Source organism: Petaurus breviceps, unplaced genomic scaffold (genome assembly GCF_028583685.1).
Source record: "Petaurus breviceps papuanus isolate PSGF00001 unplaced genomic scaffold, PetGlider_PUasm1.0 90845, whole genome shotgun sequence".
In the NCBI taxonomy this organism is placed as follows: Eukaryota; Metazoa; Chordata; class Mammalia; order Diprotodontia; family Petauridae; genus Petaurus; species Petaurus breviceps.
In genome coordinates this window covers 2,049,014-2,064,802 of record NW_027187359.1, presented here as the reverse complement: position 1 = coordinate 2,064,802, position 15,789 = coordinate 2,049,014, and the positions used below count along the sequence as shown (strand labels likewise).

The 15,789-nt window shown below is 41.9% G+C and overlaps 1 protein-coding gene across 1 annotated transcript in view; it reads left to right on the top strand.

Annotated features, from left to right (window-relative positions):
- Window positions 1-1,603: 1,603 nt before the first annotated feature.
- The window catches only part of NPC1L1 (NPC1 like intracellular cholesterol transporter 1), a 39,029-nt gene continuing 24,843 nt past the window's right edge, over window positions 1,604-15,789 (top strand). The window contains exons 1-7 of the mRNA XM_069071874.1: window positions 1,604-1,657; window positions 2,508-4,024; window positions 7,843-7,943; window positions 9,380-9,552; window positions 9,694-9,822; window positions 10,066-10,248; window positions 11,215-11,329. Coding sequence (XP_068927975.1) covers window positions 1,604-1,657; window positions 2,508-4,024; window positions 7,843-7,943; window positions 9,380-9,552; window positions 9,694-9,822; window positions 10,066-10,248; window positions 11,215-11,329 — 2,272 coding nt within the window. The remainder of the gene's footprint in view (window positions 1,658-2,507; window positions 4,025-7,842; window positions 7,944-9,379; window positions 9,553-9,693; window positions 9,823-10,065; window positions 10,249-11,214; window positions 11,330-15,789) is intronic.

The following is a 15,789-nucleotide window of genomic DNA, read 5'->3' as shown; positions in this document are numbered from 1 at the left end:
GGAGAGGCAAACCACCTAGGGGACTCCCTAGCCAATCTTTTTTTTTCTTTTTTAAGCAATTGGGGTTAAGTAAGTTGCTCAAGGTTACATGACCAGGTGTTTCTGGGTGGGTGCTAGGTGTCTGAGCCTGGATTCGATCCCAGGTCATCCCGACTCTGGTGCCGGTAATCTTACTTGCTGTGCTACCTGGCCGCCCCCTCCCTAGCCAATCTTTAAATTTCCTCCTTTCTTCTTCTTAGCCCAACAAGGAATTGTATGGGAAAGAGAAAAGAGAAACAGAGGAAAGGAAATTTAAGAATTACTTACTGATTCCAAGTTCTTTCACCTGTAGTTCAGAAGGTTGCACCTATTAATGTTTAAAGCCTCTCAGAGTCCAGTTCCAGCTTGTTTTATCCAGATTAATTTCCCAATACTACCCTTTCATATATACATGCCAACCTCCTCTACCCTCTCTCCACTCTATTTTTGAGCCAAACTCAATGATTTGCTGCTGCCTGTAAGTTTCTGACCTCTATGCCTTTCTTTTTTCTTTAATTTATTTTCTTTTTACTTTATGAAATAAAACAAACATTTCCACAACATAGTATAATAAAAAAGATAATTGTACATGAAACTGTAAATCTATTATATACAGCTCGCTATTCCTTTTAAATATATAATAAAGTTATCATGTCAATTTCTTCTTTTGTTTTCCTTTTCTCCCCCCTTCCCTCCCCCTTGTGCCTTTGTGAAGATTGCCCTTCATATCTGGAATGCTTTCCCTCCTCATCTCCTATCTATCAGACTCTCTGGCTCTGGTCAAGGCTCAGTTTGAGCACCACCTCATTTATCAAGACTTTCCTGATGCTCCCAGATATTAATCTTTCCTTCCCTAGCACCCACTTCATATTTATTTTACATATTTTGTATATCTATTTATCTGTGACAGATGGAAGCTCCTGGAGGACAGGTGCTGTTTTCTTTGCTATGTGTATTTCCAATGCCTAGCACACAGTAGATCCTTAATCAATGCTTGTTGAATCGAATTGAACCATTCTTCCTTTCCCCATCTCTTTAGAAAGGGGGGGACTGAATGTCTTGAGCCATTTACCCTCAGCTCTCCCCCAATGTCAACAATACTCTTATTATTGTTCCTAAGGATGACAGTACACTGGGTGTGTTCAGAGCCCAGAGTGAGACCTCACCCTGATCCCAGAGTAGGGAAATCAGACTGAGGTGTTACAGAGAGAGGCAAGGAGAGGGGGGCACAGAGGCAAAGACAGAGGAGAAGAAAGAGGGAAGGAAAAGGATAAAGGGTAGGAAAGCTAGAAATATACCCCAGGGGTGCCAATTCCCAACTTCTCCCTCCTATGCAAAGGTTTCTTCTGAATCCTAGATCCTTTATCAGGAAAGAGGGAGGATTCCTGATACTTGGACTAGGATACCTGGATATAGTGGATTATTAACTCAGGCCCATCCCATTGGTTCCTGACCAAGTCAGGTCAGATTAATACCAGGAGGAATTATACCGCTAATTCATTCCTCTCCTAATCAAGGGCTGGTTTGGCAGCTTCCCTGAGCTTCCTTCCTGCTCTCTTTACTTGTTCCCTTACTTGGCACTGAGATGGTGGAGCCTGGGCTGAGGGGAGTGCTGCCCTTGGTGGTCCTCCTGCATTTGGTGAGTTACTGGTTTCTTTGTCTCCCTCCACATTCCTCAAGAAGAGTAAGAGGCACAGTGCTAAAATGTGCAATCAAAGGGGTTTGGCAGCACTGGGACTGCCTGATTTTTGTCTTTGGTCTTTGGACCATAGATTTAGAGCTAGAAGTGTTTGAGGAAGTCAATAAAAGCCCAACCTTCTCATTTTGCAAATGAGGAAACTGGGGTTGAGAGAGGCAATGTACCTGACATAAGGAGTAAATGGAAGAGTCAGAATTGGGGCCTAGGTTCTTTGACTTGACCCAGTGCTCTTTCCCCTGTGCTAGGCTTACCCCTTTGGGGATCAGAAGGCTGGAAGTTCTCAGGCCAGTTTTCTGGAGGATATTAAAACCTGTTAGGTAGACAATTCCCATCTGACATGGAAATTCTCTTTCATTGGGAATAGAGGCTATTGACTCTAAGGGTTTCAATGCAGTTCCCATTCTCTTGTCTTTCCATAATTTTGGTGAAACTCACAAGTTCAAAGAACCAGGAAGATTGGAAAAAATGTCCAGGAAATTGGGAGAGGGAGGAGGAGGCAGCAGGGGCATGTATCATGCCTCAGCACTGACACCGTCTATGTCATTTATTCTCACTTGGTCTAAGACCTACTTCCTAAAACTACTTTGCTGAGGTGGAGGGTTAAAGCCTGTCATAAAACAAAGAGACAGAACCACCCTGAAGGGGGCAAAAATAAAGGGATCCAGAGCTTTAAGCTTGGGGACAATATTAGAATGTTTGTGTCTGTCTTTATAATGAGGACTGGGTGGTAGCCTCAGATTGTCAGGTGATGTGGGCACAGGAGGATACTTCTAATGGGTCCCTTCCTCAGGTCCATGCAGAGAACTACACTCCTCAGCGGAAACCTGGCATGTGTGCCTTCTATGATGACTGTGGAGAAAACCCTGAATTGTCCGGTGGTCTCATCCAGCTGGCCAACGTGTCTTGTTTATCCAATACTCCAGCCCGCAAACTCAGTGGGTACCATTTGCAGCTCTTGAATCAGATCTGCCCCCGGCTGTACCAAGGCCCTGACTCTACTTATGCCTGCTGCTCTATCAGCCAGCTTGTGGCTCTACAGAATAGCATGGTGGTGACGAAGGCCCTTCTCAACCGCTGCCCAACCTGTTCCGAGAACTTTGCCAGCTTGCACTGCCAGAACACCTGTAGCTCTAACCAGAGTGTTTTCATAAATGTTACCCGCATCTTGGACATTGCAGGGACTAACCTCTCCAAGGTGGTGGCCTATGATGCTTTCTACACACAGAATTTTGCAGAGCGGGCCTACAATTCCTGCAGCAAGGTGCAAATCCCTTCATCTGGCAGCTTGGCTATAGGTACCATGTGTGGGGTCTATGGCTCTGATCTCTGTAATGCCCAACGTTGGCTCGATTACCAGGGTGACATAGGGAATGGGTTTGCTCCCGTGGAAGTTCACTTTCATCTCTTGCAGCCTGACCAAGTTCCAGGGGATGGGATGGAGGCCCTGGATGCAGAAATATGGGGCTGCAACGAGACTCGGGGTAATGATTCTGAGGCATGCTCTTGCCAGGACTGTGCCTTGTCCTGTCCTGCCATTGTACACCCTCCCAAGCTGGATTTAACCTTCCGCATAGGGAGGATGAACGCTGGGGTGGTCCTGGTAATCCTCCTCTCTCTTGTCTTTGTCTCATTCTTCATTTTCCTCGTGGTTCATCGTTGCCTCAAAAAAAGGGACAGGATGCCCAAGAAGGACACAGGCTGCTTGGACAGGGTTAGCTACTTTGCCCACATCATCCTTGGCAACCTCTTCCAGAGCTGGGGCACATGGGTGGCCTCATGGCCAAAGGTAGTTTTATGTCTGTCTGCAGCACTAGTAATAGGACTGACATGTGGTATGGTCTTCCTGGAGCTGACCACGGATCCAGTGGAGCTGTGGTCAAGTCCCAATAGCCAGGCCAAGAGGGAGAAGGAATTACATGACCGCTATTTTGGGCCTTTCTTCCGCACCAACCAAGTGATCTTGACAGCTCCTACACACCTTAGCTACACCTATGATTCCCTGCTTCTTGGACCTAAGATCTTCAGTGGCATTTTGAAAGAGCCCTTGCTCCTTCAGGTGCTAGAGCTGCAAGAAGAGCTGAGGTATATGGAAGTCTGGTCAGAGGAAGAGCAACGTAATATCTCCCTAAAGGACTTCTGTTATGCACCTCTCAACCCCAAAAATCCCAGCCTGGAGGACTGCTGCATCAACAGTTTCTTGCAGTACTTCCAGAGTAACCGCACCAACTTCCTACTCACTGCCAACCAGACCCTGGGAGGGCGCACAGACGAAGTGAACTGGAGAGACCACTTTCTCTATTGTGCCAAGTGAGATCCTCTGGGGTTGGGGGGCAGGGGAAGGGAGGGTCAACAAGGAGAACTAGGACTCAGAAAGCCCCACTGATTTGTCCACTTCAGTCCAAGGTGAGGTACCTTTCTCAAAATTACTAGCACATAGGGCAATAAATAATGACAGCAACAGTTGGTTATTCTATTGGACTTGAGAGATTTTAAAGCACTTGACAGACATTCTCTGATTTGACTCACAACAACCTTGTGAGGTAGGTCCTATAAGTCACTCTACCCTTGTAACAAATGAGGAAGTTGAGAGGGATCAGAGACATGAAGTGACTTGCCCTCCGTCATGTCAGAGGCAGGATTTGAACCCAGGGCTCCCTGACTTCAAGTTCAGCACTTTATCAATGAATATAAAAGCACTTATTAATGCCCAACAAAATTCTGGGAATACAGTTACAAAAATGAGATAGTCTCTGCCCTTGGGGAGTTTCCATTGTAACATGGGGAGATAGTATATGTAAGAGAATGATGGTCAGGGAGGGATGTTTCAGTTCATAAAAGTCATAGAGATGGTGAGTGGAGCAATATGGGAATGGACTGATAGACATACTCTTTCTAGGAGCATGTTCTGATTTTGATTCCAGAGCTGGCAGGGGGAGCAGGAAGGTTTTACAAGCAGCATCAGGGTAGGATGGGCTATAAAGCAAACCACATCCAGGACCAGCTATCAGGACAATCAGGACAATGAGGACCCTAGAGTTGGGAGTGCCAGAGCTTTACCAGAGGGTTAAGTCTTCCAGGACATGGTCTCTGGTCCCAGCAACAGGGTTGAGGAGAAGACAGCCAAGTACCAGGTGGTATTGTCAAGGCACCACCAAGAAGGCAGCAACCTCATAGAATATCTGAGCTGGAAGGGACCTTGGACGTCATCTAGTCCAACTCTTTCATTTTACAGATGAGGGAACTAAAGGAGAGAAGGGAAGCAACTTCTTGTCCAAGGTCACCCAAAAATCAAGGAAGACAATCAGTGATCTTTTTTGTTTGTGTGTATCGAGATCTGTAATTTCAGTGGTGTATGGAGCTCTTAGTGAGGAAGACCTCCCCTCTCCTAATGCATATCATAGTTAAAATCTTAGCACATTTCCCAGGATTATTGAGAAGTGACTTTCCTCAGCAAGATTCTGAGAGGCTAGCTGTCAATCAATCAACAAACATTTGTTAAACACCTACTGTGTGCCTGGCACTATGCCAAGCTGCCTTTCTAATTGTCTTCTTCAGTGCTTTTTACCTCAGGCCAAACTTTTAACCCTCTACTCACTCTACTTTTTCCCTGGAATCTTCCTTCACCCCTTCTTTGCTGTTCAGAAACACCAAAAGGGACATATGGAATTGAAAAGCGAAACTGTTTTTTGAAAAAAAAAAAAAAAAACAAAACAAAACCCCCAAAACTCTAACGTTTCTCTTTTTTCACACTCTGGCCAAGAAATCTTTCAGAGTTCAGGCTTGAAAAGTTCACACTCTGACCTGGCTGCCAACACAGCCGTAGGCTCTGACCTTGGGAGCCTCCTGATGCCAAAGATAAGGCCTTCCTTTGCTCTCTGCTGGGCAGGGCCTCCAGACTCCATTTTCCCTGCCCTGATTCAAGCTCATGCTGCTTCCTTGGCTACAGTGAGAGGGCCAGGGAACTGTGCAAATGAGAAAATGTGTTGTCTAGGTAGGTTGTCTCCTAGGCTAAGAGGGCAGCCTGTCTGATACTGTCAAGACTTCCCATTACCTCCCCTCTTGTTGGTCATCTTCACAGAGGCTGGGTCTGGCAGATGGAAACTTGAGCCCTGGAAAAATACATCCCTGGCCTCTCGGAGTCTATGTGGTGTGGCCCCATAAAGATGGAGCCAAAGCCTCCAGAGGGACAGGAGCCAAAAAATTCTACCCCAGAACTTTGTTCTTATTATCCCATTAGGCCCTTCTGGCTCATACCCACCCTTTAGACTTGGCTGTGTGCTATGTCTGTACCTCTTAATCACTGAAAGATGAGGAGGGGAATTTTGGGAAACTACAGTCCAAATCTCTAGACTTGGCAACTCTGCCCCCAGACCAAGATGGGTCTGATCCAGTTTTTTTCCCCTCATTAATCTATTTGGTTTTTCCTACACCACCTTTTACTAACTTAACCCCTTCTGCATAAATTAGCTTGGAGAAGACTGGGGCCCATAAAGACCCCTAAGAAGATAGCTCCTTTCCTTTAAAGAGGCCCAGACAACAGCCATGCTTTTCCTGGGATCTCGATCACATTTGGACTCTGATTTTTTGGAACTGTTGGTTTCTAAAAGAGCTGGGTGTGGAGTCGGGAAGACCTCAAATTCAGCTTCCAATGCTTACTAGCTGTGTGACCCTAGGCAAGCTGCTTTGCCTCAGTTTCCTCAGCTATGAAATGGGGATAATAAAAGCATTTACATCACAGGGTTGTTGTATCAAATGAGATACTCTAAAGTGAGATAGTTGTACATTGTTTTTGCACAATACTTGGCACAAAGTACCTACTATATAAAAGCTTTTTCCTTTTTCTCTCCTTTTCTCTTTCATCTCCACACATATTTTGGAGCTTCAAAATGAGAGTGAAAATATTATTATGATTAAGAGCTGAAGGAGAATGGCAGGAACAAGAAGGCACTCTTTGAGCATATGTTTCTCCTTTGGTTGTCCTTGCCCAAGTCCTCCAAGGAGTGCCTCCTTCCTGCTGAAGAAGAGGAATGAGGTAGAAGGAGATGCCCTGGAGTTAAAATGTCCCTGTTTTTTTGCCTAGTTTTGCCTCTGCCACTATGAGCCATGTGATCTTGGGCAACTTATTCAGACTCTGGTCCTCAGCTAGCTGATTTGCAAACTCAATGAGTCTTTCAACAAGCATTTAAGTCTTCTTAGGAGCCAGGCACCGTGATAGACAACAGGACAAAAATAGTCTCTGCCCTACAAGAGCCTCTGTTTCAATTGGGGGAAAACAACATGGATATATTATGAAATATACACACAATATATGCAAAATAAACACATAAAGATAAGGTAATAGGGGAGGGACAGGGAAGGGTACTAACAGTTGGGGAAGATCAAGAAAATCCTTATATAGAAGGTAGAGTTCAACCTGAGTTTTGAAGCAAACTAGGGATTTTATTTTTTTTTATTTCATTTCATTTCATTTTATTTTATTTGTTATTTTGCCTTTTGGAGGGCAATTGGGGTTAAGTAACTTGGCCAAGGTTACATGGCTAGTATTTTTGTGTGGGTGTTAAGTGTCTGAGGCCGGAACCAAACTCAGGTCCTCTCAACTCTGGGGTCGGCGCTTTACTCACTGTGCCACCTAGTCGCCCCCAAACTAGGGATTTTAAAAGATAGAAGGGAAGAGGGAGTCCATTCCAGGTATGGGGGAGCAATCTATGCAAAAATAAGAGTGTTTGGGCAGGTAGGTGGCACAGTGAGTAGAGCACAGGCCCTGGAGTCAAGAGGACCTGAGTTCAAATCTGACCTCAGACACTTGACACTTACTAGCCTTGTGACCTTGGGCAGATCGCTTAACCCCAATTGTCCTCCAAAAAAAAAAAAAAAAAGAGAGAGAGAGGATTAGACTCAATAATCTTGGAGATCCCTCTCTACTCCAAAAACTCTCAGATTCTATATGAGATGGTGTGGGAGTGGTAGCTGGAGAGGTGGGAATAGGGATGGGCTGGGCTGAAAGATACAATGGCAGATACTATATGACTGCCATAGAGTGGAAGAAAGGGGTCAGGGAAGGGAGATGTCAGTGTCAGATATTGGTTGCCAGTCTCTAAATTCTCTTTCCATTTCCCTCCTTTCAGTTCCCCACTCTCGTTCCAGGATGGCACGTCCTTGGCTATGAGCTGCATTGCTGATTATGGGGCTCCTGTCTTTCCCTTTCTTGCTGTGGGAGGTTACCCAGGTAAAAAGAACAAGCCATCTCACTGACCAGAGAAGGGGAAATGAGTGAGGCACATAAGACACAGTGAAGAATGGCTGGGTATTTTAGGATGATCAGTGAGAGGGAACTTGAAATAAAGAATGTGTGAAATTTCTTAGTAAACACCAAGAAATGGTTTTAGTTTTCCCCACAGGAATTGAATGGAAAGGTTATGGGGGGATGTGTTAGTCATCTTCAAGCATATGAAGGGCTTCATGTGAAAGCTGGATTAGTATTGTTCTATTTGGCCCCACAGGGCAGAACCAAGAACAAAGGGGGAAAGTTAGAAAGAGGACAATTGAGGCTTGATGTCTGGAAAGATTTCCTATCAACTAGAGGTTTCCCAAAAGGGAATGAACTTTTTTTTTTAAAGCAATTGGGGTAAAGTAACTTGCTCAAGGTTACACAGCCAGTTATTTCTGGGTGTGGTGCTAAGTATCAGAGCCCAGATTTGATCCCAGGTCATCCTGACTCTGGGGCTGGTGCTCTTACTCACTGAGCCACCTGGCCACCCCTAAGCAATTGGGGTTAAGTAACTTGCTCAAGGTTACACAGCCAGGTGTTTCTGGGTGGGTGCTAAGTGTCTAAGCCTGGATTCGATCCCAGGTCATCCCAACTCTGGGGCTGGTACTCTTACTCGCTGTGCTACCTGGACGCCCCAGAATGAACTTTCTTCAGAGATAATGGATTTCCCTCTTACCCAGGGTCTTCAGGAAGAGGCTAGATGATGATTTGTTGGGTGTGTCAGAGTAGAGATTCCTTTTTGGATATGGGTTGGAGTAGAACAGGGGTAGGGAACCTGCAGCCTTGAAGGCCACATGTGACCTTCTAGGTCCTCAGGTGCAGCATTTTGACTGAGTCCAAGTTGTACAGAACAAATCCTTTTACTAAAGGGATTTGTTCTGTGAAGTTTGGATTCAGTCAAAGGGCTTCACTTGACAACCTAGAGGGCCACCGGTGGCCTCGAGAACTCAGGTTCCCCACCCCAGGTCTAGATGGTCACTGAGGACCCTGTTAGCTGTACAATTCTGTAGTTTTGTGATCTTGCCATTCATCATATTGAGATGGGAGAGGAGGAGTTATGGTTTGAAACCATCAGAGTAACACCCCTCACTGCTGCCTTCTCTGACACACATAGATGGCCCTCTCTTTGTGCCTGGGCCTGGAGAATGCTAGACAAAACCTTCTCCTCTAGTTGCAGCAGGGTAAGGTGTAGGGTCTAGAGCCATGGGAGGAGAAGGGGTGGCTTTGATGAGATAGATTTCATAAGCTGGAGGTGAGGGATAGGGAGTGAGAGATGAGAGATGATGAGTCAGGGTTTGTGACAGACTAAGCTCCCCAATGAAGGAAGTAAGCTTGTGGAAGCTGAGAAAAGAGGGGCCAAGGGTCCACATGATTCCACCTCCTCTTTTTCATAGGGCAGGAGTATTCTAATGCTGATGCTCTCCTCCTGACTTTCTCCCTGAACAACTACCCTGCTGGGGATCCCCGCCTGGCGCAAGCTCAGCTCTGGGAGAACCGCTTTCTGGAGGTGATGAAAGACTTCCAGGACCGTACAGCAGGCACCTTTGAAGTCGCTTTCATGGCAGAGGTATAGGACACAAACTAAGTGACTTCTTCCCACTCCTTCTGAGTGTACCTGTCCTCCTAACCAAAGACATCCCTTTTCTTCCTCATAACCCCCAACCCTTTCTGTTCCTTCCTTAATTCCACCAAACTTGTCCATCCACAGCGTTCTCTGGAAGATGAGATTAGCCGCACCATAGTTGAAGATGTGCCTGTCTTTACAAGCAGCTACTTCATCGTCTTCCTGTACATTTCTCTGGCCTTGGGTAGATACTCCAGCTGGTCCCGTATACTGGTGAGGAGCCTATAGGGATGTGGGGGCTCAGGGGTTGTCTGGGGACTGGTGGATCTCCCTTTTCTCTTCTGGAAGGAGGGAGCATTCAAGCTCACCTTGTATTAACTTAGGCTTCAGGAATGAAGAGAAGGAAGCAGTGGGAGGGAGGCAGGTAGGAGTGAGTTTTTCCCTTGGGTCTTGTTTGTTTTCTTCTCTGTACTCCTTTGTTTTGTGTGGAGCTTAAGGTACTAGGTTCTGTTGCAGGTGGACTCCAAGGTAACTTTGGGCCTAGGAGGCATCCTGGTGGTGCTCGGATCTGTCCTTTCCTCAATGGGCTTGTTCTCCTACTTGGGCATCCCCACTTCTATGGTGATCGTTCAAGTCGTTCCCTTCCTTGTGCTTGCTGTTGGAGCTGACAACATCTTCATCTTTGTTCTTGAGTATCAGGTATGAAAAAGGATTAGGGAGGGTTTGTGTAGGCCAGGGTTGGGAAAGCTGAGATGTGTTTTGGAGGGCATCCTTTCTGTCCTTGCTGTCACTTATTCAGAAGCAGCCAAGGCTTCAGGGAGATTTGAAACTCTGTTAAAGGAGAATTTGGGTGGGTCGATGCTTTGGGAGCTCTGAAAGCGTTGGACTGCCAATGGTGGGAGTTGATCAGTGGTTTGAAGATGCTGATGATGTAGAAAGAGGAGCTCATTAATCTATTATGTATGTGTGTTAGGGAAAAGACACAAGTAGAACATTTTAGTTGTTGGGAGGCTGGTGGCCTTAGGGATCCCATTCATTCATTCATAAGTGTTTATTAAGCACCTTCTGACAGCAGTATACTGTGGATGGCAGCACAGTAGAGTTTGGTAGTGGGTAGTTACAAAGTTTAAATTAAGTATAGCTTTTACTCTCATGGGGCTTATGGTATAAGAGACACTTAAAGACATGAGCACAAAAATGTACACCTATAATGTAAGTGCCCTGAGGGATGTAAAACAAAGTGATGTGTGGAACTGAGAGACTTGATTGGATAGATGAAGTCTGAGCAGAAAATCACAATTAATTAGAGGAGGGGAAAGGTCAGGGATGGCTTCACGGCATAGGTGGTATTTGAATTAGGTTTTAGAGGATGGAGAAAAATTCAACAGGCAAAGTAGGTGGGCACGTCAGGTGTGAGGTACAGCATGGGTAGGGAGTACTGTATGTGTCCAAACAGGACAGACAACAAAGCAGCTTAGCTGGAGCAGAGAGTGCATTGAAGAGAGTAATCTGAGATAAGGCTGAATTATAAAGGCCTGGAATAGTAAGCAAATTTACTTGGTCTTCAAGAGGGAGCCACTGATGATTTTAGAACAGAGGTGTGACGTGACAAGGTCTATGCATAAAAAAAAAAAAAGATTATTCTGTTCTTTTTTTTCCTTTCAGAGGCTGCCGCGTCTCCCAGGGGAACATCGGGAGATGCATATTGGACGCGTCCTGGGCAGCGTAGCTCCCAGCATGCTCCTCTGCAGTCTCTCTGAGACCATCTGTTTCTTCTTAGGTGAGGCTCTTCCACTCATTAACTGTAAAGCTTTGGAAAAATCAGTTTCCCATTTCATAGCCTGTTTCTCCATCTGTCAGATGAAGGGGTTGGATGAAATGATCCCTGAAGGCCTGATTTGTAAAGTGCTTAGGCACTTAGTAGGCCCTTTATAAATGCTTATTCCTTTTCCTTCCACTACCTCCTTTTTATCCACAGATCTTTCTGTGTCTCTGGTATTCCTGCCAACAAATATGAAGTTATGTTTAGGGAATTCAGGAGCTGTAGGTCAGAACAGCACCTACAGGTAGAGGAGAAAAAAAACCACTAATAGAATAGTTTCCCTTTCTTGGGAAAGGCAGTGGGATATACTGTAAAAGAGTCCTGGATTTGGAGCCCAGAGACATAAATTCTGCATTTTCTTTTTTAAAATTTATTTTTATTTTGTTAAATATTTCCCAATTACATGGAATCAAATTTTGAACAGCCATTTTTAAAGTTTTTGAGTTTCAATTTCTCTCCTTTCCTCCCAGCCCTCCCTCTTTCTTGAGAAGGCAAAAATTTTTTTATCGATTATATATATGAGGTCATGAAAAACATTTTCATATTAGCCATGAAAACAGATTGTTTATATTATTTGATCATTTATTAACTAGAAAATGACTCTCATTTTTATAAATTAGGCTAAGTTCCCTATATATTTGAGAAACGAGGCCTTTATCAGAAAAACTTGCTGCTAATTTTCCCCCAGTTTCCTGTTTTCCTTCTAATTTTGAGTTTCAATTTCTCTCCTTTCCTCACATCCCTCCCTCTTTCTTGAGAAGGCAAAAAATTGTATATTGATTATATATGAGGTCATGAAAAACATTTCCATATTAGCCATGTTACAAAAAAAAACCCAAACAAATTAAAACAATACAAATAGAGAAAGCTGAAAAAAAAATGCTTCAGTCTGCATTCTCTCTGGAGGTGGACAGCATTTTTCATCATGTATTCTTTGAAACTGTCTTGGATCATTGTCTTGATTGTTGCAGCTAAATCTTTCAGAGTTGATCATCCTTACAATATTGCTATTGCTGTACAATGTTCTGATTCTGCTCACTTTGAAATGACTCATTGGAGTCTTCCCAGGTTTTTCCTAAAACTATCCCTCTAGTTATTTCTTTTTATTAAAGAAAATTAAAAAAAATTTTTTTTTCCAATTACATGTAAAATGTAAAGGTAAAAACATTCTTTTTTTTTTTTTTTTGCTTTTTGGAGGGCAATTGGGGTTGACTTGCCCAAGGTCACAAAAATATATATATTTTTAAATTTTAGTTCTAAATTCTTTCCTCCACTACCACCCACAACTTGAGAAGGCAAACAGTTTGATATAGGTTATACAAGTGCAGTCATACAAAACATACTTCCATATTAGTCAGGTTGTGAAAGAAAATAGAGATAAAAAAAATTCCAAGAAAAATAAAGTTTTAAAAAAGTATGCTTTGATCTACATTTAGACTCTATCAGTTTTTTCTGTTGAGGTGGATAACATTTTTCATCCTGAGTCCTTTGGAATTATCTTAGATTATTGTACTGCTGAGAAAAACTAATCATTCACAGTTGATCATTCTTATAATACTGCTGTTACTATGTACAGTGTTCTCCTGGTTCAGCTTATTTCACTTTGCATCAGTTCATGTAAGTCTTTCCATATTTTTCTGAAAGCATCCTACTGAACATTTTTCATAGCACAATAGTATTCCATCATAATCATATACCATAAATTGTTCAGTTATTCCCCAATTTATGGGCATCCCTTCATGTCAAATTCTTTGCCACCACAAAAGACTTACTGTAAATATTTTTGTACATATAGATCCTTTTCCTTTTGTAATGATCTCTTTGGGATGTAGACCTAGTGATGGTATTGCTGGATAAAAGGGTATGCACAGTCTATATTCTTGGGTATAGTTCCAAATTGTTCTCCAGGATAGTTGGACCAGTTCATAACTAGTAACCTATTTTTTCCACATCCCCTCCTCCCTCTTGTAATTTTCCTTTTCTGTTATGTTATCCAATCTGATAAGTGTGAGGTGGTATCTCAGAGTCGTTTTAATTTACATTTCTCTAATCATTAATGATTTAGGGCATTTTTATGTGACTATTGATAGCTTTGATTTCTTCTTCTGAAAACAGATTGTTTATATTATTTGATCATTTATTAATTGGAAAATGACTCTCATTTTTGTAAATTTGGCTCAGTTCCGTATATATTTGAGAAATGAGGCCTTTGTCAGAAAAACTTGCTGATAATTCCCCTCCCCCCCAGCTTCCTGTTTTCCTTCTAATTTGGGTTGCATTAGTTTTGTTTGTGTATGACCTTTTTTATTTCATGTAATCAAAATGATCTATTTTACTTTCTGTGATCCTCTCTATTTCTTGTTTGGTAATAAATTCTTCCCTTATCCATAGATTTGACAGGTATATTTTTCCATGCTTCCCTAGTTTACTGATGATACCACCCTTTATGTCTAACTCATTTTATCCATTTTGACTTTATATATAGTGCATATAGTGCAAGACATTGGTCTCTGCCTTATTTTTGACAAACAGCTTTCCAATTTTCCCAGCATTTTTGGTCAGATATTGAGTTCTTACCTTAAAAGCTTGGATCTTTGGGTTTATCAAACACTAGATTACTATGGTCATTTATTACTATGAGTTGTGTACCTAATCTATTCCACTGACCTGCCAGTCTATTTCTTAGTCAGTACCAGATTAGTTTGATGATTTTGATTTGTTTAGCCATTTTCAGTTATGTCCCACTCTTCATGAACCCCTTTGCGGTTTTCTTGGCAAAGACACTGGAGTGGCTTGCCATTTCCTTCTTCAGCTCATTTTACATATGAGGAAATTGAGGAAAATAGGGTTAAGTGATTGTCCAGGGTAGCACTGGTAAGTATCTGAGGCCAGATTTGAACTTAGGTAGACAAGTCTTCCTGGTTCCAAGCCTGGCACTCTATCCACTGTGCCACTGATTACCACTTTGTAATATAATTTGAAATCTGGTACTGCTAGGCCTCTTCCTTCACACTTTTTTTTATTGATTCCCTTTATATTCATGACCTTTTGTTCTTCCAAATGAAGTTTGCTACTTTTTTTCTTAATTCTATAAAATAATTCTCTGGTAGTTTGATTGGTATGATACTGAATAAGTAAATTAACTTATGTGGGATTGTTGTTTTTATTATATTGGCTTAGCCTGCCCATGAGCAATTAATATTTCTCCAATTGTTTAAACCTGTATTTATGTAAAAAGTGTTTTGTAGTTGTGTTCATAGAATATCTGGCTTTGTCTTGGCAGGTAGACTCTCAAGTATTTTATATTGTCTACAGTTATTTTAATGAAATTTCTCTTTCTATCACTTGCTGCTGGGTTTTGTTGGTAATACAGAGAAATGCTGATAATTTATATGGGTTTATTTTATATCCTTCAAGTTTTCTAAAGTTGATTTTTCTTCAACTATTTTTTAAAAAATTGTTTCTCTAGGATTCTCTAAGCATACCATAATATCATCTGCATAGAGTGATATTTTTGTTTCCTCATTGACTATTTTTATTCCTTCAATTTATTTTTCTTGTCTTATTGATATAGCTAGCATTTCTAGTAAAATATTGAATAATATTGGTGATAATGTACATCACTGCTGATCTTATTGGGAAGGTTTCAAGGTTATCCTGTTACAGATACTGCTTGCTCTTGATTTTAGATAGCTACTACTTGTCATTTTAAAAAAGGCTCCATTGATTCCTATGCTTTCTAGTGTTTTTTTTAAAAGGAATGGACTTTGTATTTTGTCAAAAGCTTTTTATGCATCTACTGATACAATCATATATTTTTTGTTGTATTTGTTATTGATATAGTCAATTACATTGAAAGTTTTCCTAATATTAAATCAGCCCTGTGTTCCTGATATAAATCCCACTTAATCATAGTGTATGAAGTTTGTGATATATTACTGTAGTCTCCTTGCTAGTATTTTAATTTTTTTTTGCATTGATATTCATTAAAGAAATTGGTCTATAGTTTTCTTTTTCTGTTTTTGCACTCCGTGGTTTAGGCATCAAAATCACATTTGTGTTATAAAAGGAATTTGGTAGGATTCCTTCTTTACCTATTTATTCCAATAGTTTGTATAATATTGGGATTAATAGTTCCTTAAATGTCTAATAGAATTCATTTGTGAACCCATCTGATTCTAGGGATTTTTTCTTAGGGAGCTCATTGATGGTTTGTTCAATTTCTTTTTTCTAAGAGAGGATTATTAAAGTATTTTATTTCTTCTTTTGTTAATCTGGGCAGGTGATATTTTTGTAAATATTCATCTATTTCACTTAGATTGTAAGTTTTACCTGCACATAATTGGGCAAAATAACTCCTAAGAATTGCATTAATTTCATCAAGGGTGGTTCATTTCATCCTTTCCATTTTTGATGCT